General features: G+C 49.6%; 1 protein-coding gene across 7 annotated transcripts in view; it reads right to left on the bottom strand.

Moving 5' to 3' along the window:
* Positions 1-1,972: 1,972 nt before the first annotated feature.
* Positions 1,973-24,921, bottom strand: part of DNMT3B (DNA methyltransferase 3 beta) — a 42,352-nt gene continuing 19,403 nt past the window's right edge. Inside the window, exons 4-23 of one of the 7 annotated variants that reach the window (XM_006740979.3) lie at positions 24,707-24,814; positions 23,425-23,550; positions 22,556-22,765; positions 21,081-21,239; positions 18,562-18,669; positions 17,511-17,655; positions 16,870-16,929; positions 15,686-15,811; positions 15,475-15,519; positions 13,785-13,864; positions 13,362-13,474; positions 12,695-12,878; positions 11,998-12,082; positions 10,840-10,985; positions 10,269-10,359; positions 9,831-9,979; positions 8,892-8,977; positions 6,022-6,091; positions 5,169-5,287; positions 1,973-3,577 (exon numbers count right to left, since the gene is read on the bottom strand). In XM_006740979.3, coding sequence (XP_006741042.1) covers positions 3,436-3,577; positions 5,169-5,287; positions 6,022-6,091; positions 8,892-8,977; positions 9,831-9,979; positions 10,269-10,359; positions 10,840-10,985; positions 11,998-12,082; positions 12,695-12,878; positions 13,362-13,474; positions 13,785-13,864; positions 15,475-15,519; positions 15,686-15,811; positions 16,870-16,929; positions 17,511-17,655; positions 18,562-18,669; positions 21,081-21,239; positions 22,556-22,765; positions 23,425-23,550; positions 24,707-24,814 — 2,352 coding nt within the window. In that variant the 3' untranslated portion in view covers positions 1,973-3,435. The remainder of the gene's footprint in view (positions 3,578-5,168; positions 5,288-6,021; positions 6,092-8,891; positions 8,978-9,830; positions 9,980-10,268; positions 10,360-10,839; positions 10,986-11,997; positions 12,083-12,694; positions 12,879-13,361; positions 13,475-13,784; positions 13,865-15,474; positions 15,520-15,685; positions 15,812-16,869; positions 16,930-17,510; positions 17,656-18,561; positions 18,670-21,080; positions 21,240-22,555; positions 22,766-23,424; positions 23,551-24,706; positions 24,815-24,921) is intronic. The other 6 variants (XM_031036326.2, XM_031036327.2, XM_081833075.1 and 3 more) reach the window with 6 other exon arrangements.

Here is a 24,921-nt window from a genome sequence, read left to right as displayed (position 1 = left end):
ACAAGTTATGAGTGGGTGAAGACAGGGCAGACACCCAGTTGCACTGCAGTCATCAAGAACCAGGTGCAGGCCTTGAACACAGTATCATTCAAGAAGTTGGCTGGAAAACCAGAGGGACTGAGGGTGGGTAAGAGACCCTGTCCAGCTGGCACTGTCCTCCTCCCCCCCACCAAACAGCTATGGACCGGTCCCTGCAAGATCCCTTCCGCAGGCCTTTGGGGTGGCAGATGCCAAAGCCACCCCCATCCGCTCTCCCTAACAAGGACCAAGGGGACCCCAACATGATGTGGGGGCCGGTGATGAACACACCAGATACTATTGTTGCTACAGTCGGCATCATCAGCCCAGCTACTGGGAAACCCCTGGGAGATCACTGCCCTGCCCTTCCTTTTTTTTTATTAAACATGAATAAATATCGTATGTCAACATCACTACCAGCCCCCAGGCATTAACACTGTATTGACTAATGGCTTTTGTTATCACAATGCCATCCAGGACATGTGAGGGCTTCTGCATGCACACATCATGCCCTTGAACCCTGATAGCAGCCCGAGGTAGTAGTCAGGATTTATGGTCCTTACCTGTTAGAGATGCAAATCTCCCCAGCTAAAGCCCCAGGCAACTGGAAGGTTGCCTCAGAAAAGGCCTACAAGGTCTAACCTCATCCCCAAGATCAGAATGTTCCCATACTCCCCTTGCCATTGTGCCTGGGATTGTGGAGATCCAAACATAACCCTCCATCTTTAGCTTACTAAACAGACAGCTGCCCCGACAGCCCCTCCAAAGCCAACCCCCAGCCTGCCCCACAGACTGGGCCAACCCAAGAGCCCCTCACCTGGTGGGATAGTCCACCTCCTCTCTTGGGGTTTCGAGACCGGGTCTGTTTATTTTGCTTCATCCTGTCCTGGTATTTGGTGCAGCACTGTATACAAGACGGCTTAATAGGGAAGCCGAGGCCCCTGGGGCCCCAACACCTCAGAGGAGTGCCAGCCCACTTGTTAATTGCCAACAGTCTCACCATGGCAACACGTCTCATCCTCCACTCCAACATTTACCTTAATAAGGCATACAACTCTAGTCTTGGAGGTGGCCAGGATTAGAGCCTTTCTTAACATTTGAAGAAACTGAGAGGCTCATACAGTTGCCACGTCCAATTGAACTCCAACTGATCCATTGCATGTGCGTCCTTTCTCCACACCATTTTCCCTCCACATGCACCAGCTGACCAAAATGAACCTCTGGAGAGGCACGGAGATCTTCATTGGCTCCTGGTCCCTGACCAATAGCTAGATCTAGTGATGGGACTATGGCAGGATGGGCTGGGGGATTGGGACACCGGGCTAGCTGGCCCAGGTAAACTGCAGAGCAATGGGTACACGCTCCACCCCAAGAGCTGTGGCCACAGGCAGTTAGGTTGGAATCATGGGGCCATTCGCAACCGGTCCAGTTACTGGACTGAAACAGACAACTTGGGAGCAGTGCAACCAGGTGCAAGGGAATCCAAAAAGGCATGGACAACTGGGAGAAGCAGCCCTGGGATTCTTGAGTCAATCACCTTGATCAGCTCCCCAAGAGCATGTCAGATGGCTTTTCCAGACCTCAAGCCTTTAAATGAACTCAAAGGCTCCAGTCCCTTGTTTTGAGAACCAAGGTTTAGAAACTCATTCACTAGCCCAGTGTGGTCCCTGGACCAGCAGCATAGAATTCTCGGGCTCTACTTGAGACAGTGAATCAATCAGAAACTCAAGTTGGCGCCCAGAAATCTCCACTTTAATGAGCCTCACAGGGGAGGCTGGTACCCTGGAGTTTGGGGACCAGTGTTCTAGACCACTCCATGGGGTCACACTGGTATTCCTGCACTGTGCTTGCTACATAAACCAATGACCAACTGGAACTCCCACCACTCCGCTTTAACCAGGCCCTCCCAAAGTCCCACCCATCTGACCTGCAAAGAAGGAAAGGGACACCAGACTGTTAGAGAAATACTGATTTTAATTCAACATAAGGTAAACTCTAGGCATCTGTCATCTTTCAGCCTAAAAATTAGCAAAACTGTTGAAACAAGGCACAATTTTTCCCCATACTTGTTACGTGGCTCCAGTTACAAAAAAAAAATTTATGAAAATGTTAAAACATAAAAATAGAAGTCTGTGATTAAAAAAAAAGTGTATAAAAAATTCCCACAAAACCTGTCAACATTGTTCCTGATTCTACAAAATAGCACCAATAAGAAGAGTAAAAGTTGTTAAAAACCATTAGGACAGCATTTCTGAAATGCAGCTTTCCCGACCTCCCGTTCCCCCTAAAAACTTCTCGTGGGATACAAAAGGACTTTAAAATCTCTGGAGGGAGGGTCGAGCTTTTTATTGCAGTTTTCCCCCTGCAATCTCTTAGATGAGGGGAAAGGGCGGGGAATGTGCGTCTGCCCTGCTGTCACTGCTATTCAGTTTAGGAAAAGGCTGAGGATTCGGGGTGTCCTCTCATGTGGGGACCTGTGCCTGCAGAGTAGTCTGGAGGGTGCATTTTGGGGGTGGAGGGGGATGCCTTCCCTAAGCCTCCTCCTTTGCTCCCTTGACATGGGGAAGAGGGAGACCGAGAGAAGCCACACCTGTCTGCATAATATCCAGCAGCGGATAACCCAGCCCACCCCTTCCTGAGCTCCCCTGAGGGTTCTATTGCAGTCACTGGGAGGGCATTTAGCTAAGGGTAGCTGTCCCCTTGGGTTTGTTTGGGGAGGGGGGGAGGAATAGCCCTGAATGTGATGATGAGGTCATCCCTGCTGAAATCATCATCGTTATGGAAAATACTCTACACGGACACCGACAGCAGGTCCCAGCCCTTTACACTGAGGCCAGGGGAACGTGCTGGGTAAAATTCAAGAAAGACAGGCATCCTTTCCTCTTCTGCTAGCCCCAGAGAAAAAAAACACCCAGGGCTCTTAAAATGTCCCTTAGCTACATGTCTACCACTGCATGCTCCTGGAAATGAGGGGCTGCAGATATTTAAAAAAAAAAAAAAAAAAAAAATTAAAGTCTTGCAATAACTGTCTTGGATGATTTTTCAGCTTTAACCTGAGTATTAGAGCTGTCGGCACTGTGGTTTTGGTATCTTAGCCATTGTTTCTCTGAGGAGTAAACCCAGGAGGGAAAAAAAAGCCATCTTACTACCTACTTCAAGTTTTAAGTTTTCAGAGAAGACAAAATGAGCACCGTCTTTGGCCGCTCCTAGCGGCCAGGTCTGAATTGTGCACAAGGAGGTGGCACCTTGGGCTCCCCCTGCCAGGAGTGGGTCACACTCAGCTCTACTCCTGCCAAGGTTATGTGGCATGACCCCACAATGCTGGGCAGAGGAAGGGCAGAGCTGGGGCTGTACCTACTGGGTCCTGGCTCTGCCCCACATGCCCCAGTGCTCCTGGGCTCAGGGTGCCTGGGAGGGCTATTCACAGGCAAAGTAGTCCTTCAGGGGGGCGAAGAGGTGTCGGATGACAGGCACACTCCAGGACCTCCCAAGCAGCTTCTGGCGGGCACCACGGCCCATGTTGGACACATCCGTGTAGTGTACAGGAAAGCCGAAGATCCTGGGGGGGGCAGAGGCACCAGAATAAAAAGACAGGGAGTCAGAAATGCCCCTTCCAGCATGCTTACTACCTCTGGGAGATCCTCACACGAAGAGCATGGTACTGCTCTTTCTGCCCTTTGTCCCATCCTTTCCATCAGGCCGACCGGGCCTTCACATGAGCCCTCGTTGAACCCCAGAGGCCAGATCAACCGGTTCTACAGAACACAAATAATGGTCCAGAGGGCACGGTTCCTCTAGAAGGAGGCCTGTTGCGTGCATCCCTAAGCACTAGTGCTGTGCTCAGGGCACATAGCTGGTGCTCAGTGGACCTTTCCCATGTTAATGAATGAATGAATGAATGAATGAATGCCAAGAGAGCCAGACAGCAAGCAAACAGACATGTATCTGCCTTCAAATCACAAGAGGAGGAAAGGGAAATTTCCTTAATAAGAATTAAGGACACTTGCAGAAATAGATCATCAGATGCTCAGATAATTAACCATAAGTACATGGAAGTATCCTGCATTTTCTCTCCCTCTTAAAAAAAAACCAGTTGTTAGATCAAGGGCCAAGCTGGACTTAATGGCAGATGGCAACCAAATATACCAAGAGCTTCCTCTAGGAGATTCTACCAGGCCTGGGAAGAGGCTACAGATACACTAGACCTCAGTCTTTCCTGGGCTTACAGTCTAATACTAAAAAGCACACCAATGGGTGTTAAGCAATGTGCCAAAGATGTAACACTGTAGGCCTATATAGTGCCTTTATAAGTGCCTGTACCCACGTATATAGGCACCTACCTAGTATCATCTGCATCCATCTAGTATCACAGGGCCAGCTCAGCATGTAAGGCTTAGCTCTCAAAATACAAAATAACCCACAGATGAATGGGCAAGGTTACCAGCCAGTTTCTTTCTATGAATCAGAACTTAATTTTAGGCTAAGAAAACGATTGGTAAAGAAATAAAACCAGTTGTAGGACTGAAATATCTGAAATGAAAATACTCTTATCAAATCCTCTGAGATGCAGCCAAAAATGTAAAGAGGAATATTCATAGCCCTTCCTTCATTTCTAACAATAAGAACAAAATAAACAGGGGAAAAAACAAAAAGAAACCAGAAAAGGAGAATTGAAATCCAAGAGCTGGTTCTTTGAATCCAAACAGTTAAATGATCAACTTAGCCAAGTAAATGGAAGGAGAAGACAGACTTTGGCTAAGTAGGAACCAGCTTTACTGGCAGAGGGAATCTGAGAAAGACCAATGGCCAAGTCAGTGGGGTTTTCTTTGGCTGGTTCCTCATATGCCCTGGAGGCCCAGCATGCTGGGGCAGTTAAATGCCAGGGCAGCACAGCAGAAACAGAGATGGCGTGGTCTAATGACCTCATATTTCAGATTCCTTACCACCACCACCCTTCTGCCATTTCTACCAGGAAAATCAGCACTAACTCTGAAAAGGCATCACTCCCAGCCCCACTAACATAGGTCAGTGAGACCATGCAGAAGAATTAAGGCAAACACCTGCCCATTTATGCTGCCTGCCTTGACCACATGTTCTTCCCCTTTCTCTCTGCCTGCATGATTCCCCTCTTCACGTGCAGCCCTGCTCACCTTTCTAGCTCAGTGCACCACAAAACATCTTCTTTGCCATTCATGACAACAGGGAAAAGTTGGTTTTTCCCCTGTCTGATCGAGTTCGACTTGGTGGTTATTGTCTGTACTTTCTTTAACTGGAGAACAAAACGACATCATGGAGTGAGCACAGGATGAAGGGTCTGGGTCAAGTCAAAGCTCATAATCACCTCGGGAAGTTGGAGGAGGGAGGGCAGGCGTGGGAGAGAGGGAGGCAGGGTTGGGCTCACAGAGGGAATGAGAAAAGGAGAGTTGGAAGGTGAGAACATCTTGTGCTTCCCACGAACACCAAGAAGTTAATGAACAGGAAGGACCAGCCTCAGAGAACAACAGATAAAAAAGTGACCATGAATGAGATCACATGGGGGCCAAGAAAACACCAGAGTTATTGATCAAGCAGGATTAAGCAAAAGTAAAAACCCACCCAGATTTTGAGGATGGCCCACTGGATTTTGAATGAATGGAACCTAGCCTGATGTAAACATTAAGTTTGTGGAGATCTCAATATAATTTTAACAGTAGACAATTTTTGTGACAAAACAAAAATTACTCATTTGCTACTGGGAAGATGAGCTGAAATTATCTGTGTCTCTATGGAGTTTGCATTCACAAACTAGTCACCTTTTCTCATAGTGATTATTTGTGTATCAAGAGCCTCTCCTACTCTGTGCTTTTATTTTAAGATGGGACAGAACAATTAAGTGGGGAAAGAGGCCCAGCACCAGGGAATCATGTGGGGGGGAGGGGCAGGAATAAACTGAACACCAAGGTCAAGTCCTCGCTTGGAGGTCACCAAGTGCGTTTCCAGAGACCATTTGTTAGCACATCTTACCTTTGCTGTCCTATTGAACTCCAAGCAGTCCTGCAGTTCGAGTTTATCATTCTTTGATGCTATCACGGGCCTGGGAACATCCAAAACCCATTACTTTCTACCAACTATAAAGGGGCCTCGGCTAGGTGCTTCCCAAGGTGGGAATGAGGGCCAAAGACTGCAAAATGTGCTCTGGCAGTGAACTTGTTACAATTAGCTGCTAAAAAAAATGAGCCTGGCAAGAACACAAGACTATGTGCCAAAGCCAGAAACAGACTAGCCCCTTGAAGGGGCAGCGCAACGTCCAGGAGCAAATGCTCCCCCTTTCCAAATTTTAGTATTAATCAGAGCCTTCCTGCAGAGAGAGCAGGATGAAGGAAAGCAAACTGGAAGGAGTCAGGAGACCCCTCCAGTCCAGCCCCACTGCTCACTGAGTGACCCTGAGCAAGTCAGGCCACCTCTCTGGGCCTCAGGAGCTTAGGTTAGGTTTTTGTGGATCTGCTGCAACTAGCACATGGCACATTAAACCCATGATTTGGTGGCTTACACCAAAGACGACTCGGGACGGTTTCAGGGCTAACAGGAGGTACAGGTAAGAAGGACAGGAGATGGTTGACAATACGAACAATTACCCTTGTAACTTTCACCATTGAAACCTGCAAATGCAGAGAGGCAGAGAGATGCCTGAGAAGGCGGAGGGCTAGAACTTGAGGAGTGGTTAAGTGTTCCAGAGGAGAAAACCAGCAAAAGGTCTGAATGCACAGAGCTGATGAACACCACAGCAACCTCTGTGTAAGGAACTTCAAGGCCAAAAGGAAATCAGATGTAGGAATGAATGATGCCCACAAGAGAGGCCACAGAATCACACAAAACATTCCCCTAGATTCTGTCAGAGATTTCCTTGACCTCACCTTCCGGGCTAAATGCCTGCCTACCCCCAATCTTTACTCTTCCATGAACCCAAGGGAGTCGGGGACACATTACGGCCACACCTGGTGCTGACTGTAGGACTGAGATCTATATAACCAAGGTGTTAGGTCGGACAGCTGGATTTGGGTCTGTGACTACCAGGTGATGGTTGGGTCACCACCCTTGCAGGGCCCAGCTGTAGACACTGTTATTCTCACAACTCAGACAGAAAGCTCTGGAGGCTCTGCAGACTCTCTCCTTTCATCTGATACCCTACATCTAAGGCATCAGCAAATCCTGTTAGCCCTTCCCTCACATTACCTATAATCTGATCCCTCCTGTTAAGTTCCACAGAACTCTTGAGTTGCCAAGCCCCCAGAGCCACACTTGCATTGTGTTGAGTATGTATGGATGGCGCCCTCTGAATGCCCACCCTCACTGGTCTCCCCACTGCTGCCGTCATCCTGCTACTGTCTATCCCTCTATGAGCAACTATCATGAACCTGAGATATACCTTTCACCTGCTTGAATGGCTCATGAGTTCCCATGCAATGACTCACAAATACCACATAATTTGGCCCATATTTCTGAATCCTTTGCCGTACTGTCCCAGCCATTCTGGCCCCTGGAACCCTGTTCTCTGAGCTGCTCTTCCCATGAGCTGTTCACCATCACCCCGTTCCCTATTCCTTCTGCCTGGAATGTTCATTCTTCCCTTAATTAACTACATGGCCTCATTCCTTCATTTAAGGCCCTGGTGGAATGAGAAGCCTCCCCATCAATTCCTCCAATTCCCCCACCTCCAGCCAGGACGGTGAAATTATTTACTGTCTTCTCTACACATCCCCCATTACATGTCAACTCCACGAGAGCCAAGACTGACATCTAATGTGTTCACCACTGAGCCGGCAGCACGTGAAGCAATGCCTGGCACAGTGTGAGAGCTCGAGTGTTGAGTGAAGAGCCCACTTCATCCAGACACGAACATTCTCCATTTCACTGGCTGATTAGCCAAATAAAAATGCAACATACCCAACAGAAATCCTACAAGCTATTCCAGCAACTTCTCCCCTCTGTTCACACTTTGCTAAATGCCTGAAAGTTATGCTTCCAGCACTTCCTTCTAAAAGAGAATTTTTTTTAAGCTTAACTCATTTGCAAGTCTGGGATGTCACATTACCATCATATTTTGTATCTTAATTAGCAGGTTGTTTCCCTGGAAACCAGATGGAGGAGATAATGAATCCTCAGCAAAGCCACTTACTTTGTGGCTTTCAACATGAAAAGATTGATAAAAAGTTGGGAAAAGGGGCGCCTGGGTGGCTCGGTTGGTTGGGCGACTGCCTTCGGCTCAGGTCATGATCCTGGAGTCCCGGGATCGAGTCCCGCATCGGGCTCCCTGCTCGGCGGGGAGTCTGCTTCTCCCTCTGACCATCTCCCCTCTCATGCTCTCTCTATCTCATTCTCTCTCTCAAATAAATAAGTAAAATCTTTAAAAAAAAAAAAGTTGGGAAAAGCCCTTGGTTAAGAAAATCCAAGGGGACAGGTTATCTCAGCTATGCCACTGGGCTGGTCACCACAGGTCTCACGGCCAGGGATCACTTCATCTAACAATCTACTTGCATTTCCCAGTGGGACAGTAACCGGAAGAAGAGGTGGGGTATGGAAGCATCAGCACTGTCTGCTCTGTTCCAGCACGAGGCACTTTGAAGAACCCGGCCCGTGGGCAGAGTGGGAACAAGTCAGAGAAGACTAAGGAATCCTAGCCTCAGATTCCCAGGTCGGGGCTAGCTTCCCAAAAGGCTTCCAACATGACGACAGGGATTGGTCTGAATCCTAAGTGGGGCCGTTTCTCGGCAGAGCCAGTGCTTTCTAGGAGGCATGAATGGGTCTCTGAGTCACAAGAGTTCACAGTTGGGGCTCCCATCATTAGTTATACTTAACTTGGCTGTTACCTGTCCCACCTTGAGCCCCTTTGTTACCTGTTCATTCCAGGCAGGTTGCCCCAGAAGTAGCGGGCCCTGTGAGCGGCAGACACTTTGATGGCATCGATCATCACTGGGTTACACTGCAGAGAGAGAGGGACAGCTGCTGGGAGCCCATGTAAGAATTCATGCGGAAGCCAGCCAGAGTGGGGTTTGACCTGGGTAGGTGACAAGGCGCGCCTCCCCCGCCTCAGCCCGCTATAGAAGAGGCATGGTTCCTGCCAGCAAAAAGACAGACCAATCCCCATCAAGAATCTGGCTGGAAGACACAGCTAGTGCCCTGATATACTAAACGTGGCGAGAGAGACCAGATTGGACCAGCAGGTTCTGAAGGAAGATACACCCTCGGACCTGACAGATAATTACAGAATGTGCTTTGTACAGGTAGGAAACGCAGCTCAAAATTAAGATCGGCCAAGCTGGGAGTCCTGGTTGCAGGAATGCAGTGTTGACAAAACATGGCTTCTGTCACCCATCTGCCAGGTTCACACAGTGTGAGGGAACTAGCCAGTTCTATAACATCTCCAGCAAAACTTAGGTGGTAAAGTTTTGAAGAAAATGATTGAAATGTATAAAAAGCATTTACTATAGTGCTCGATGATAATGCTTCATACTGAACCGACTGTAGTCCCTAAAGCTGCAGTTCTCAGAACAGGGAGGAGAAAAAACTCCCTAGAGTAAACCAAGTTTAGTCAAATCTTCTGAGGCCCCCAAAAGTAGATGAGGATTTCATCGTCTGACTTCAGGGGGTTCTGGCTGAGGTTAGAGATCAAATATTTTCCACACACTAAAAAAGAATCGACCCACATGACTCCGTTAGTTTTGGATTTAGCCGTGTCCACTAAGAACTCAGAAATCACTCCCAACCACCTCCCAAGGCCAACAGGGCCTTCCCTCCCATGTTGTCTTGACAATTAGGACCCTAGGTGCCCTCACCTCCAGGAACCGAGAGATGTCCCTCTTGTCGCCAACCTTCATGGCTACCACATTCTCAAACATCCAGAAGAAGGGCCGGTCATCCCCCTCCTTGGGGCGCGTGTAATTCAGCAGGTGGTAGAACTCAAAGAAGAGCCGGCCTGTACCCTCTGAGCCACATAAGAAGATGGCAGAGCCAGGTTCACACCCCTCAGCCCACCCTCCACACTGACACCAGTGGGTTCCCAGTGACTGCCTGCCTACAGCCACACCCTGCAGGCCTTCTACCTGCACTCCTCTGGAATGACTAAGGACACAGGCACGAGCAGGCCAGGATTCAGTACTATCTCTGGGGACAGGACGTACAATGGTAAAGCTGGCCAGAAACAAACAGTCCTCCTCAAGAGCACTCAGGTGACAGAGGGTCTCTTAGGGCCACCAGAAAGAAGGGATGCTCACCATACAGGCCTTTCCTGGCAGGGTTCACATTTGAGAGATCATTGCATGGGCTTCCACCAATCACCAAGTCGAAGGGACCCCATTCTTCAATCTGTGAGGGAAAAACAGTCACTCTTCGTGGGGGTGAGGATGGAGGAATACAGCCCAGGTGCCAGGTAACCCTATCAAGAAAACCCACTTCTAGGGGTGCTTGGCTGGCTCAGTTGGTGGAGCACACACTTCTTGATCTCAGGGTTATGGGTTTAAGCTCCATATCGGGTGTGAGGCCTACTTCAAAGAAAAAAAAAAGAAAACTCACTTCTAGAATCTCACTTGGTCAGTAAAGTTTCCCAACTCCACTTCTGACGCAAGACAACCCAATGCCCCAGGTTCCCTAAGATCTAAATCTTTCTGAATAATCTGCCAACTTGTGGGTCTTCCTACAGCTTGATGCAACCCCAGGTTCGCTCTTCTACCACAGCCCTGGGCACAGGGAAGGGGACCACATGGGCATGAGGCTGTGTGGGGCTCAGGGCGTTGAGGAGGAAGTGGGGGTGGGGCAGAGCCCAGAAGGGGTGCAGGCTGCCCTCACATTTCTCTTTGTGATGTTCCTGACGTCGTTCACGTATTTGATGTTGCCCTCGTGCTTCACAGTTCCAACAGCGATGGATTCTTCACACACTTCAGAGGCGACGTACTTCTCCACTTTGATGCCCAATTCTTTGAGGACCAAGTACCCTGTAGGGGGCCAGGGGACAGAAAGTGCATCAGGGTTGTCCTCCCAGGGCACCCTCCTTCCAGTGATACTAAGCCACCTCCAGAGCTCCGACCAGACCCAGCAGGGACGTGGTCATCCTCGAGGGAACCCACGCAGATGGCACAGAAACCAAATGCTGGTGACCCCGGGCTCCCTGGATGGTGGAGTTTCATGAAGAAAATATATGGGTAACTGGTAGAGCCCCCCGGCACGATCTACCAGAACGGACAGGCACGTAGCCAAAGCCCCAGCACCTACCACCTAGCACAATCAAACACAGACACACGGACACAAATCTTCACCAAAACCATGTTTAGAGAAACTCAAGGCTTGGTGGCATGGCCAGGGCTCAGTTCTACTAGGTGTGATCTGCGCCAACACAAATAGGTCTTTAAGACCCAAACAGAATGGGGAAAACAAAGCGCGAGTAGTGACCTGGGGGTGTCACTAAAAGCTGTCAGTGATTTCAGAATCTGGACACCGAAGTACACACATTAAGTACAAACGATGCAAAGTGCATAGCAGCTCCTTCCTCTGCTTCGTTCTCTGGGAATACAGAGATGTTCGTAATACATCACAGGCTAGTTTTTTAATTGAATGAGTTAGATCAGACACGTCGGCCAGAGGCAGCATGCACATTGGCTATGCTTCCTCTATACCTGAGCAACGGGAGGGATATGGGAGGGAACCAAGACTGGAGGTATTAGGGGCTGCCTACTTCAGCTCCAACAGATCTAGCCTTATGGAAGAGGAAATTTTTCTAAGATATCTGCACATAATAAAAGAATCCAACACAGCTAAGATATACCTGCCTTTAAAGAGTCCCCAAAAGAAGGCCCGGCAGGGGAAATGGTAGAGAGGTTTGAGGAGAGAAACAGGAGCCAGTGGTTTTCTCAGAACAAGTGACCAACAGGTCATCCCAGGGGTCTTTCTTGGCACTGATGACAGGACACCTGGAGCAGGTGAGCGTCCCTAGGTGAACTCCAAACTCACCTGTTGCAATTCCATCAAACAGGGATAAGACTCGAATGGGCCGCCTTCGGGCTGCGGGAATCGCAGGGTATAACTTGGGGGCTTCCTGCCAGGTTAAAGAAGGAGGTCATGGAAGTCACGGTGCAGGGGGTAGGACTCAGCCTCTGGTGGAGGGGAGGGCTGACCTTCCTCTGAGTCACAAACCCTGTGCTCTACAACTTCCTAGCTGGGATCCCCTGGAGAGCTCTAGCACGAACGGCCATTCTACCCTAGACGTGAACACAGATGCGACTTTGATACAGATGCACACACACACAAAAACACATTCCCTACCCCGGAAAGACCTGGAGCCTCCCCTCCCTCCATCAACTGCAGGCAGGAGCCCAGGAAAATCCACTCCCCCCATGATTTAAGAGTAAGTCACAGGCCTCCCTTCCCTCTTCAGTTCCACTAAGGCTAAGGCTTGGTTAGTTCTGTAACCATTTCTTCAGCAGGCCCGTGAAAATCCATATAGTGAGAGGGCATGAAGGAGGGGAGGAGGAACGCTGGAGAAGGCTGACAACTGTACAGAGGACGAGGTCTGAGGCTCTCGGATGCTCATCTGTACAATGGATCTTTTCCATGAACTCTTGCCAGCAGACTTCCAGAGTGCTCCAGAGCCCTGAAGCCCTGGGGGTGGGTGGTGCGGGGAGCGGGGGGGAAGAAGCCTGTGGCTTACGTATTCGAGCCCTGTGTCGCTGGTGAAGAAGGCCTGCAGGCGCACGTTCCAGTCCTTCCGGCGCCGTAGGACGCCATGACAGCGCTGCGGGAGGCACATGTAGCAGCTCCAGGGCTCCTGCAGCTTCGCGTCTGCTGCGGTGCCCGTGCCCACCAGCACCTCCAGGCACTCCACGCAGAAGCACCTGCGCCCGCCAGCAACGGAGAAGGACGGCCTCGTCAGCAGGCAGCTCCCCTGCCTCCCCCACCGGCCCCCTGGAGATGGTAACAGGCTGCCTGGAACCTTCTTGGGCCCCCGCTGCTCTTCCCCATGGGCTGGAAGGCACGGTGCCAGGATTTGGGCTGCACTCTTTGGGACCTCTTCCGTGGAGACCGATGCATGCACCGTCAGCCCCCACAGGCTGTTGCACAGCCAAGTTCCCCGGCCCATCCCCAGAATGGGCCCATCTCCAGGGGGCCTTCCCTACCCTCAGGGACCTAGCTTTTTAAAGCCCATCCCTCCACCCCAGTTCTACTTCAAGCACACGGGGACCACGGCCCTGTGGCCTCCTGGCCTGGGCCCAGCCCGCTGCCGGGGCTCCCTCAGGGCTGCAGGCCTGGCCGCCACCCCCCCTCCCCGTTCACGGCCCCCGGCCCCCGCTCACCGCCCCCCATCCAGCCCCACTCACCGGCAGCAGCTTGTATTGCTGCAGAGGAGCAGCTCGCGGCCCTCACAGCACACGGTGCAGTAGGACTGATAGCCATCGTCGTCGTACATGTAGAACAGCTCGAGGAAGCGGTCCTGGCAGCCAGACGGAAACGCCAGTGAAATCGGGGACCAGGGACCAGGGACCCCCAGGCCCCCGCCTGTTTGCTGGCTGAGGCCCTAGGAGGCAGCCACAGAAGAGGTCACCGGCGGCTTGGCGCCCTTTCCAGGGCCACCAGCTGGTGTCTGCGTGTCACCGCAGGATGACCCTGCTGCTGCAGCAGCCAACCCTCAGAGGGGACAGCTAGAGCCTTCCCTAGAGTGACACGCAGGTGCTTTTTTCTGGGGGAAGTACAGGGGAGTAGCAGGAAGGGGCAGGAACGCCCAGGGTGGGGATAGGACTTACCCGGCACGTCTGGCAGAGCCCACCCTCAAAGAGAGGGTGGAAGGACACGGGGTTTCTCCGACCACAGGACAAACAGCTATCTATAAGATAGGAATGCAGTTTGCACCAATTACGGCCACAACACCAGGGCTGAAGCCTTGAGTCTAACGGCTTTTGAATAGTTACTCCAGGCTAGCAAAATCACAAGGACTCCTCATGCTTTGTTCCTTTCAGCAATGCTTCGAAGTTGCCAACCCCATTCCAAAGACAGGGAGAGGCCAGAAGGGGAGCCCCAAGCAGGCGGTCCCAAAGACAGGCAAAGGCCTGGCCCAGGAGGAAAACCTGAGGCAGGACAGGGAGCAAAGTCCACTCCAACACAGGGACTTGCTTGGGTGGGCCTGGTATGAAAATCTTTGAGACTCTTTAAAGACAAACTTGGGTAATCTATGGTGATTCCAATTTGCTTTTTTTTTTTTTTTAAAGATTTTATTTATTTATTTGAGACAGAGAGAATGAGAGACAGAGAGCACGAGAGGGAGGAGGGTCAGAGGGAGAAGCAGACTCCCTGCTGAGCAGGGAGCCCGACATGGGACTTGATCCCGGAACTCCAGGATCATGACCTGAGCCGAAGGCAGTCGCTTAACCAACTGAGCCACCCAGGTGCCCTCCAATTTGCTTTTGTCTTCATTAAGAGTTGCCTACACCAACCCTAAACATAGCCATGGATACTATTCAGAACACGGGTACCTTCCTTTTGGATATCCTGCCTTGCCGTCACACCAGCAGTCGGGGCTGATCCACAGCACTTATCATGTGGGCAGGGCCATTAAGATGCCTAAGACCTGGGAGGCAGGGTGGTGTAGTCGGGTTAAGCATCCGACTCTTCGTTTCACATAGTCATCTCTGGGTTATGAGATTGAGCCACGCATTGGGCTCCACTTTTAGCAGGGTCTGCTTGAGATTCCCTCTCCTTTTGCCCCTCCCACCCACTCGCTGGCACGCTCTTATCTCTCTAAAATAAATAAATAAATCTTTAAAAAAAAATGCCTGAGACCAAGCAACCCCAGCCAGTCAACACGGATGGGTGCGGAGTCTTGAGGAACGGGAGGATTATGGGTCAAGGTTTCCAGGATTGACAGGGATTGCTCCAAACCTGAGCTTTCCCCAGGGTGTTCTGGGTCAGGAGCTGTGCTATTTCCCTACATAGCATTGAGATAACCACTCAATAAATATTTGTTAAATAAAGGACATCAGGCTAAGGAAACAAGAGAGAATCCATTTGTCCTCACACATTCTGAATTCTGTTAGATACATTCTGGGCAGAGTTTCAATTCCAGTGGCTGGCTAATTCCCAGCCAGGATAAACAGACCACTTGACTTGAGAGTGACCTGGCACCTCGCACCTCAAAGCCTGTTCCAGTTCTTGTCTGGGGAAGGCTCAAGATGCCACAGATAGCGGTTTCAGGTTTGGGGTTCTCTGGGCCAAATTGCCCCAACCCCACCCTCCTTGCTCACTCACAGGGGCAGAATCAGCCTCCATGAAAATCAGGTAACACATTCTATTAAATGTAGCAACAAAGATGAGCCCACCGCAACCCGAGGCCAAGGCACAGGAGCTCTGGGTCAGATTCCAGCAGGGCAGGCAAGCAGGCTAAGGTCGGCCTTGAGCACTGCCCAGGGCGTGAAGGGGAGACAGGGAAAAGCACATTACCTTCCAGGTTACTCTTGTTGTTGCAAACATCCAAAGCCATTTGTTCTGTTGAGAAAAGAGGAAAGTGTGACACGGAGTCAGGGAGCCTCTTCCTCAATCAGCTCTGACACAGTCCCTTGCTGAATGGCCCTTCCTGTCACCCACCCCTGACAGTCCAAAGCTGACAGCGGGTGAGATTGCTCCCCCAGCCTCCTCACTGTCCCATGATCACCTCGACTCTGGTCCTCCTCTCCTCGGTCTTTGCCATTGTTATAGCAGTTGGTCTTTAGGCGCTTGGGTGGGGGGCAGTAGTCTGAGGTGGCCGAGTCATCAGCTGTGCGTCTTCGAGTCTTGTTCTCTGTGAAAGGTAAGGAGATGGCAGCCGGGGCCAAGATACGGGGAGAAAGGGGCCTGGGACAGAACCATGCAATGCCCGGGTGCCCACCTGCATCTGGGCCATGACATGGGTCCATACTGGGTGTCCTACAGCCCATCTGTGGATAACTTGGACGAAGACAGAATTCAAAATCCCTCACTATGTATTTATCGGGGTTTAAACAGCAATGGGTGCAAGAGAACTCATCCTCATAGACCCAGCACAAGGAAAATTAGACAAAGCTTGGTCTCGGATGCCCACCTCGAGAGCTAATAGCCACATGCAGGGACTGTGCACTAGAGATGTTACTTGTGTAACTGAGTGACTGCTTTTTACACTTAATCTGGATGCACACTCAAAAGCCGCCAGTGGAGCCAATCAACTGTCTCATTTGGAACTTGGGACATCTATAAAAATATAAATCTAATGTTTCTAATGACAACGTAGCGTAAAAATTGAGAGATCATATGACACGTCAAAATAATAGATTTTGAAAACTGCTCTAAAAGAAAATGTAAAATTCTCATTAATTTTTATACAGATTGTTAGAAATGGTAAAATGCCGGAAATATTGGATTTACACTAATTTCACCCTTTTTTTGTACTTTTTCCAATGTTGCTACTAGACAAAAATTTGTATTATGTGGCCATTGTTTATATATTTCTATAAATTCCTGTTATATTTTCATTCAATCTGTAAATATCATCTATAAGAAACATGGTTAAAGGAAACTATATAGCCATTAGAAATCATAAGGACCCTCTAGTGACAAAATTACATCTGACAGTGCATACACTATTATAATTGAGAAGTGAAGGGAAAGCAAGAATCCAACTAGTGTACAGAAATAATTGGAAGGATGTGCACACCCAACGTTAACCTGGAGGGCAGTTGTGAGGGTTGGGAGTGAAGGGGTGGGTGAGGGCTCAGGTGGACTTTTTAAAAGATTGGATTCTTTCCCAGTGACCCCTGTATATGCAAGAAATGGAAAGAAAGTGCAGAGAAAATAGTGCATAGTCAAAATATGGGAAGGGAATACCGTATTTCCTTGATTCTAAGTTCCCACTGCCTGCACGACGCACCTTCGACTTATTAACCACTTATTTGTGGGGGGAGGAAAACAAAACAAAAACAGAAAATACTATGTTAAATGTATGGATTCCTAAGACAAACCCTGGATTTCAGGCATCTGGGATTTCCTGAGTGACAATGTGGAAACAACACTTATCTTAGAGGAATTCTGGTATTGGTCAAACCCTTAGGATGGGAGATACCTCTTTCTGAACGGAGGCGGCTTATGGGTTTGGGGGGCGGTGTTGGGGGTGGGGGTAACACTTTCCAGGTTTTCTCCAGTGAGCATGGCTTAATTATTTTTTCCTTTAAAAAAAGGGCACCAGTGAAGATTCCATCTTGGCCTTCTATTTACTCAAGTTTTCACAACAGATTCAATTCCAATTACTTGTACTTGACCTTCAGCAGGAAAAGTGACTAGGGAAGCTGGAAAAGGCTGGGCTGTTTGCTCTTCCAGCTTCCCTGGGGGTTCACAGGGTGACAGAGCTCCAGGCCTGACAGCTTGCTGGAAGCCAGGGTAGGGTAGGTGGCAGCAGGGGGTGACTACATCTCCCAAGAGGGTCCCCAGCAGCAGTGGATGGTGGGTGCTGCCCAGGGACCCAGTCCCACCTGGTTGCTTGTTGTTTGGTTTGAGGCCCTCAATCCCAGTGGGCTTAAAGCCCCCGTGGGCCCACTCTAACATGGGCTTCAGCTGGTCCTCCAACGAGTCTCCAGGACTGCTGGGGAAGGTTTTGCCAGCCCGCACCCTGGCTTTCTGTGGAGAAAAAGAGGCTATGATCAACAGGAGGGGTGGGTGCTAGCCAGGCCACACCCAGGGACTCCCCCCGCTGGGGCCTGCATTCCTTTTCACACTGGTCCCTTTCACAGCCCAGCAGCTGTCCTGAGCAGTGGTATTTGACAGGGAGGAAGGGCCTGTGTAGGGAGACAGGCAGGAGGCCATGGAGAGGGAAATTAAGTCTCTCCCTGCAGATATCAAATATGATCTCTCCCCTGTAGGGACCTGAGTGCTCAGCTCCCTCTCAAAGGGCAGAGGATCAGCTCTGTCACTTTTAGATATAGAAGAAGCATCAGCCAGCACGTCTCACTGTGTCTGAGAAGCTTCAGATTTCTTGTTTTATTTCCCTAATGAAGTGGGGAAGTATTAAGTCCTATTACAAAGGCACCAGGAAGTTTTACATGTCTAATTAAGCACAAAGCCTGGCTCATAAATGCTGGACCAAGGCCACAGAACATTTCATTTCTAAATCAAAGTAGAAGGAGTGACAGAGCCTGATGGATCCCCCACAGACAAGGAGAGGAGGCAGCTGGCCTCAGGTGTTCTCCAGCCTGGACCTCAAACCACACCACTCAAAGGATAGAGGCTTTGAGGCTCTACAAAAACTTATTCACAGATATGAAGACTGTCTCCTGCTCCTGAGGGCTCCTCTTCTGTCAGTAGGCATGGAAGCTGGGGGTAGTCCTGGGAACTCATGGGAAATCTCAAATCCTTCCTTTTCTTTCCCAGTCAATGGGCTACTGTCATGTTTGCATACACTTCCTTCCTGGTGGCTCTGCCCCCTCCATGCTGTTGGGCACACTGTGGCCTGACCTGGCCTTCTAGAAGTCTCTTGCTTTACCTCTGTTTTCGAGGCCAGGCCCTCACCACCCACCACCATGTTACCTCCAACGCATGGTACATGGCCTTCCTGTAAGAGACCAGCTTATTGAAGGTCGCCAGGTTAAAGTGCTGGCTGAACAGCCCCAGGGCCACTAGCTTATCTGCAGACACCTGGAAGAGAAAGCCATCATCAACATCCATTTACAGCTGGTGTCTGGCGTGTCCTGTGTCTCTCCCAGGCTTATTCCTGCGGATCAAGCTATAGACTAAAAAGAAGGGAAGAGAAAAGCAGAAAACAGAAACAGGAGCACAGCCTCTGACACACCCTACCGACAGAAGCATGGCGAACACAACACCCCAAATGGGAGAGAGCAGGATACTCCCAAATGGATACAGCCAGATGCAGTCCTGGAGACTCGTTGGAGGACCAGTTGAAGCCCATGTTAGAGTGGGCCCATGGGGGCTTTAAGCCCACTGGGATTGAGGGCCTCAAACCAAGGTTACAGAGTGCATCTGGCTGTATCCAAACTATTCTAAGTACAACGGACCCACACTGTCCTTGGTGGGGGGCCCCGTCTCCGTCTTGACATTCACAGTGGATGCTCCAACATTGCTGCTTTCGCACATGTTCTTCCCTCATTCACGACCATGACAAACAGCTATGATACAGCCTTTTATTAACAGAATTAATTTCATGTGCAGGTTTAGAGAATAGTGCTTGGCACAGAGTGTGATTTGTTGCTATGTGCCTTACATCGGGGCTAAATACCTGTAGTCCACAAGTCTCACACCCAAGTCCCCTGGCCGTGCATGAACAAATCAGGCTGCCGGTGGGATGAGATGAAACTGGTGTTCGGGGATTCTGATTAGCCCAGAGAACCATGGGACGTCTCCTTCCCCACACAGTGCATGCTCATTCTCATGCCAACCTCCGTTTTACACCTCTCATCTTGACCTCCCACGAGGGGCTGTTGCCACCATTTATAAGAAACTGGGGATCAGTGTGATTGTAGAGAGAAATGCAGGTGCTCATCCCAGCACCAACTGTTCTCGTGCTGTGTGTAGCCCAAGCACAAGGACCTGTGTTGCAATCCCTTACTATGCTAACAGCACCACACTTCATCTTACTAGCATCAGACCCAGTCTTGCAAAGCTCATTATAGGTCTCATTGGGCCAAAGTAATTACAAACAATCCATGTTTCTTCATTTCACAGAACTCATGGCCCATATCCCTGCAGTTAGATGCTTCAGGGAGAGCAAAGGCCCACATTTGTAATCCTGCTCCCTCTGCTGGCCAAAGAGAGAGTTTCTACGTGCATTCTACCTACCAGGGAAGACTCCAGGTCCTATTTATCTTGCCCTCTGGGAATTTCAGTGTGTTTACAGCAAATCCCAAATCATGGGGGGAAAAAAGAACCTCAATTTGAGACCAAATCCCACAGATGTACTGAATGGTCCACCATTCCCACATCTGCCTCCATCCCAACCCAGCTTGCTGTTGTTCCTCATCGAACCTCTGGATGTGAAGGTTGGACTAACATTTCGAAAAGAGACCATCACAGGCCAAGATCTCAGAATGTGCCTTTGAGAGGGTTTAAGAATCAGAACTGCAGGATTCATGCCCAACAAACAGAGCTCTTACCCCACAGACTCTCATCAAGGAGGAACTAAAAATGGTTAACATTAAAAAAAAAAAAAAAAACCCACAAAGATTGGGACACGTGGGTGGTGTAGTCTGTTAAGCATCTAACTTCTTGATTTCAGCTCAGGTCATGATCACAGGGTCATGAGATTAAGCCCTGTGTCCCGCTCTGCACTCAGCTTCTGTTTCCCCCCTACCCTCCGTCTCAAATAAATAAATCTTTATTTTTTTTTTTTAAAGATTTTATTTATTTATTTGACAGAGAGAGACACAGAGAGAGAGGGAACACAAGCAGAGGGAGTGGGAGAGGGAGAAGCAGGCTCCTCGCAGAGCAGGGAGCCCGATGCGGAGCTCGATCCCAGGACCCTGAGATCATGACCCGAGCCGAAGGCAGACGCCCAACGACTGAGCCACCCAGGCGCCCCTCAAATAAATAAATCTTTAAAAAAAAAGGTTAACACCAATAACCAATAAAGCCTGAAATCAGTACTCTGCAGTGGCCCTAGGCCCACCTCTCCTCCCATGCCCCTCCCCACACCTCTCAAAAGCAGAGACCACCCTTCCTATCTCTTCCTGGCTTCTCCAGGGAAAATCTTTGAGGGTGTCTGCCCAGGAATCCATCCTGGTGACTCTGCCCGGAGAAGTAGAAGTAAAAACCAACAGAGCACAAGTGCCCACAAATGGCTTCAGAGGACTTTCCAGCTCTTTGTCTCTTATAAGACTAGATAGATTGAGCTCTGGGCCTGTGAGACCCTATATATCTGTTTAAGCCAGTTAACAAGAAATTTTTGTCCTTCCTAGGCACAAGGAGTCAAAGAGCCTCACCCATCTGGAGAAAGCAGTCACAGGCCACTCATATTAAAAAGTCAAGTATAAAAGTGAAGAAAACACAGGAAATGGGTCTGTGGCCCATTAGAGCCTGCCTAGCCCTGGACTCACCTCAGAGAACTTGCCGTCGCCAAACCACTGGACCCACCGCATGCCGGACATGGCCTGGCGCTTGGAGGTGGCCTTCCATGACACCACCATGGCAGGCCACCAGGAGAAGCCCTTGATCTTTCCCCACACAAGGTCCCCTATCCCAAACTCCTTCCCATCCTGGAAAAAAAAAACACAGGGAAGGAATCCCAATGAGACAGATCACCTAGGCCAAGGAAAAATCCTGCCCACCCCATTAACCCCAAGGGCCATTGCCCCAGAGTACAACTTAGGGCATTACTTTAAAAAAAATAAGAAATGTGAGTGAGAACCCCTTGAATATAAGGGGTCAGCTTCGTTTTTTTTTTTTTTAAAGATTTTTTTTTTTTTTTTTTTTTATTTGAGACAGAATGAGAGACAGAGAGCATGAGAGGGAGGAGGGTCAGAGGGAGAAGCAGACTCCCTGCCGAGCAGGGAGCCCGATGCAGGACTCGATCCCGGGACTCCAGGATCATGACCTGAGCCGAAGGCAGTCGCTTAACCAACTGAGCCACCCAGGCGCCCCATCAGTTTCGTTTTTTGATAGGAACATGGGATTTATTAGATTTGTAAAATTTCACCTGTAACCTTTAACCTCTATCTGGGAATGAAAGAGGTCAACTGAAAACTCACAGGAAATAAGATCAGAGTTACCTCATGACAATCACCTGGGTTTTCCCACCACGGGCCTCAAAAAGCTTACCATAAAATGTAAAATGCCCATGAAAAAGCAAGTTATTCAAATAGATGTACAGGGGCACCTGGGTGGCTCAGTCATTATGCATCTGCCTTCGGCTCAGGTCATGATCCCAGGGTCCTGGGATCGAGCCCCGCATCGGGCTCCCTGCTCTGCAGGAAGCCTGCTTCTCCCTCTTCTACTCCCCCTGCTTGTGTTCCCTCTTTCTTTTTGTCTCTCTCAGTCATATAAATAAATAAAATCTTTAAAAAAAAAATAGATGTACAGTCTGATATACATAGAAAAAAAGATTTCTATGCAACAGAATTATACATACATACGTAGGTATGCAGCAGTGCTGGAATGAAGCAAGCCCGACCGGCTAATCATGAACAATACAGAAGATGGATCATATAATACAGTGGATAAAAGATGGGAGCGTGAGGCAACTCCAGCTCCCAACAAATAAAGTTAACTAGTCTACAACTGTACATAAAATATGATGAACAGAATCACACCTCGTATTACATATACAAGGTATATATACGAGGTACATATATTTGGAGGTACAAATACTGGACATCTGGAAATTCATTAATCAGGTGTTTGAATTATGTCTGGCAGAGAAGCAGGATAAAGGAGGGACACGTTGCATATGGAAAATCTATATGCTAAAGAAATTCAAATATTACAATAGAAGTGGCCCCCACAAAAAGGTAGGAATGGCCCCCGCTGGGTAAGCGTCTGTTCTTCCCTATTATCTAGGCCATTCTTGTGGTACCTGATACTCGGCGCTGTCGGCATCTCTACCCTCTGCATCCACCTGTGGGGACTCGAGGCCATCCTGGTGGCTGTCCTGGGCCAAGCGGGTGTAGGGGGTACTGCTGCTCTGGGGCACCACATCGTCATCCGTGAGGTCAATGGTGAGGTAGGGGCTGGCTGGGGACGGCCATGGCGTGCCTGCCAAGGATACTGTCCGCCGCCTCAGGGACTGTGGACAGAAGGACATGGAACTTGGGCCATGGCAAACCAGGTAGGTGACCAGAGACCAGTGGAACCCCCAGTTGCTTCCCAAGCAAGCAGAAACAGTGAAGACATTAAGTTGAAGAGAACAGAGACCACCAAGGACGGTTTTCCGGGAACCAGTATCCCTCAAGTGGTGGGATAAAAAGCAACTTCCATCAGAACAGAGACAGAATCAAGGACAAAGGCAGAATGAGGGAGGCCGAGAGGCTCTGAGAGCCAACCTCAGAGAGGGCTGCTGGTTTCCTTAAATGCTTACTGTGTGCCCAGCCTTGCAACAGGAGTGGAGAAAAGCACTGGGGTTGCCTCAAGGCAGTCAAAGAAGATACCAGGGAGACAAAACAGTTCTGGAGTCAGTAGTACTCGAACTCATTCCGAGGAGGAGCAAGAACCCAGTCAGCAGGGAATTCACACATTCCCACCCGAGTTCCATCCAGGATCAGGCCAGGAGAGAAGTCATCGGGCTTAAGAGCTTACCCGGCAACCAGGAGAGAGAGGTAAGGGAAGCCCCTGAAAAGGTGATAAGAGTGAAGATTGGATGTAGGTCGCACACCAGCCACTTTGGGTGGCACAGTGAGAGAGACCGATCTTCCACTTAGAGAGACTGGGGGTATCCGGGGAACCAACCCTGGTAGCTGAGAACTCCACGGGGGACTCATCCACGGGATTGCGGCCCTGCCGGCCTCGGGTGGAACGCGGGGAGGACCTGGGTCTCTCCCGGCTGGAGGCACTGGTGTTATTTCGGGTTCGGACCTGGAAGCAAGAGAGGATAAGCACGAGGCCTTTGGTGACTACAGGCATGGCGTTCCGGACAGGAGGCCAAGAGGACTGGTCTTGAGAGGTCGCCTCACATCAATGAAAGTGAACGAGGTGGTTAAGGTAGGGAAGAACTCTGAATGGGTCACGTGGACCCCCCCCCACCCTGAAACTCCCCAGTTAGTGGGAGAATGGGGTAGGGTGTCAGCAGGCCTGCCAACAGTCCACAGCAGATCCCACGCTGCCTGGCCGAGGCGGCTGGCACCTGCAGATTGAATGGAAAACTAAAATCCAAACCAAACATCTACCGCCCCCCACAGCGATGGAGTAATTGTTGCCTTCTTTAGGAAGGCACTCGATCATCAAGACAGATTAGAAGCCCTTAGGCTCCTTTCTCAAAATGGCTTGAATTTAGGTGTTGTACATCTGTATTCAAATCCTGCACGCAAGAATGACTGTTTATGGGGCACCTGGATGGCCTAGTCAGTTGAGCAGCCAACTGGATTTTTTGGCTCAGGTCATGATCTCAGGGTCCTGGGATCAAGCCCCACATCAGGCTTTCCACTCAACAGGGAGTCTGCTTCAGGATTCTCTCTCCCTCTACCCCTTCCCGTTTGCTTGTTCTCTAAAATAAATCAATCAATCTTAAAAAAAATTAAAAAGATTTTAAAAAGAACTACTATTTAACCTTGGGTAAGTTATTGGAAATCTTCTCTCATCTGTAAGAAGGGCATGATATACATCATACGCTGGGTGAGATTATAAACTAGCCCTGCAATGGCCATCAAGGGTTCACCTGCTCTCTAACGGGCTGGGTGACCATTAGCGAAGACTGCCTTCCTATTTCTAGATCCCACCCTGTAAGTCACAGAAGTGACTTCCAAAGGTAACTGACAGTTGAGCCATCCACCTACAAACTATCCACTCTTAGGCACTTAAAGCCAGGAATGTCCAAGGAGCTGAAAACCTGCCACATGAAAGCAAGCTTTCACAACGATAGTTCACGAACCTTGCTGTCATTTTCCGATTTCAAAACATTTGTTCACCTCGCTCTCCAAAGCTCCAAGGAGAAAGGAAGATCCAAGACAGGTTTTTTTTTCATTCAGGCCTACGAGTGGTTGGAAGGGCCCTGGCTGAGGGGAGGGGGACTTACAGCTGGGCTTTCAGACCGAGTCCTGGTTTCACGGAAGAGTTTGGGCATCACTGGGGTGTCAGAGCCATCTCCGTCTTCCCCCTCGCCATCTCCATCACCCGTCAGATCCTTTATAAATGAAGCATTAGGAACAGTAAAGGTCATTAAAAGGTCACATAATCAAAACGGTTTAAGAATCAAGATTCAGGGCGCCTGGGTGGCTCAGTTGGTTAAGC

Source organism: Leptonychotes weddellii, chromosome 10 (assembly GCF_054177405.1).
Source record: "Leptonychotes weddellii isolate Sample4059 chromosome 10, ASM5417740v2, whole genome shotgun sequence".
NCBI classification, from domain to species: Eukaryota; Metazoa; Chordata; class Mammalia; order Carnivora; family Phocidae; genus Leptonychotes; species Leptonychotes weddellii.
Note: the sequence above shows the minus strand (reverse complement) of the source record. Positions and strands in the feature narration are given on the sequence as shown.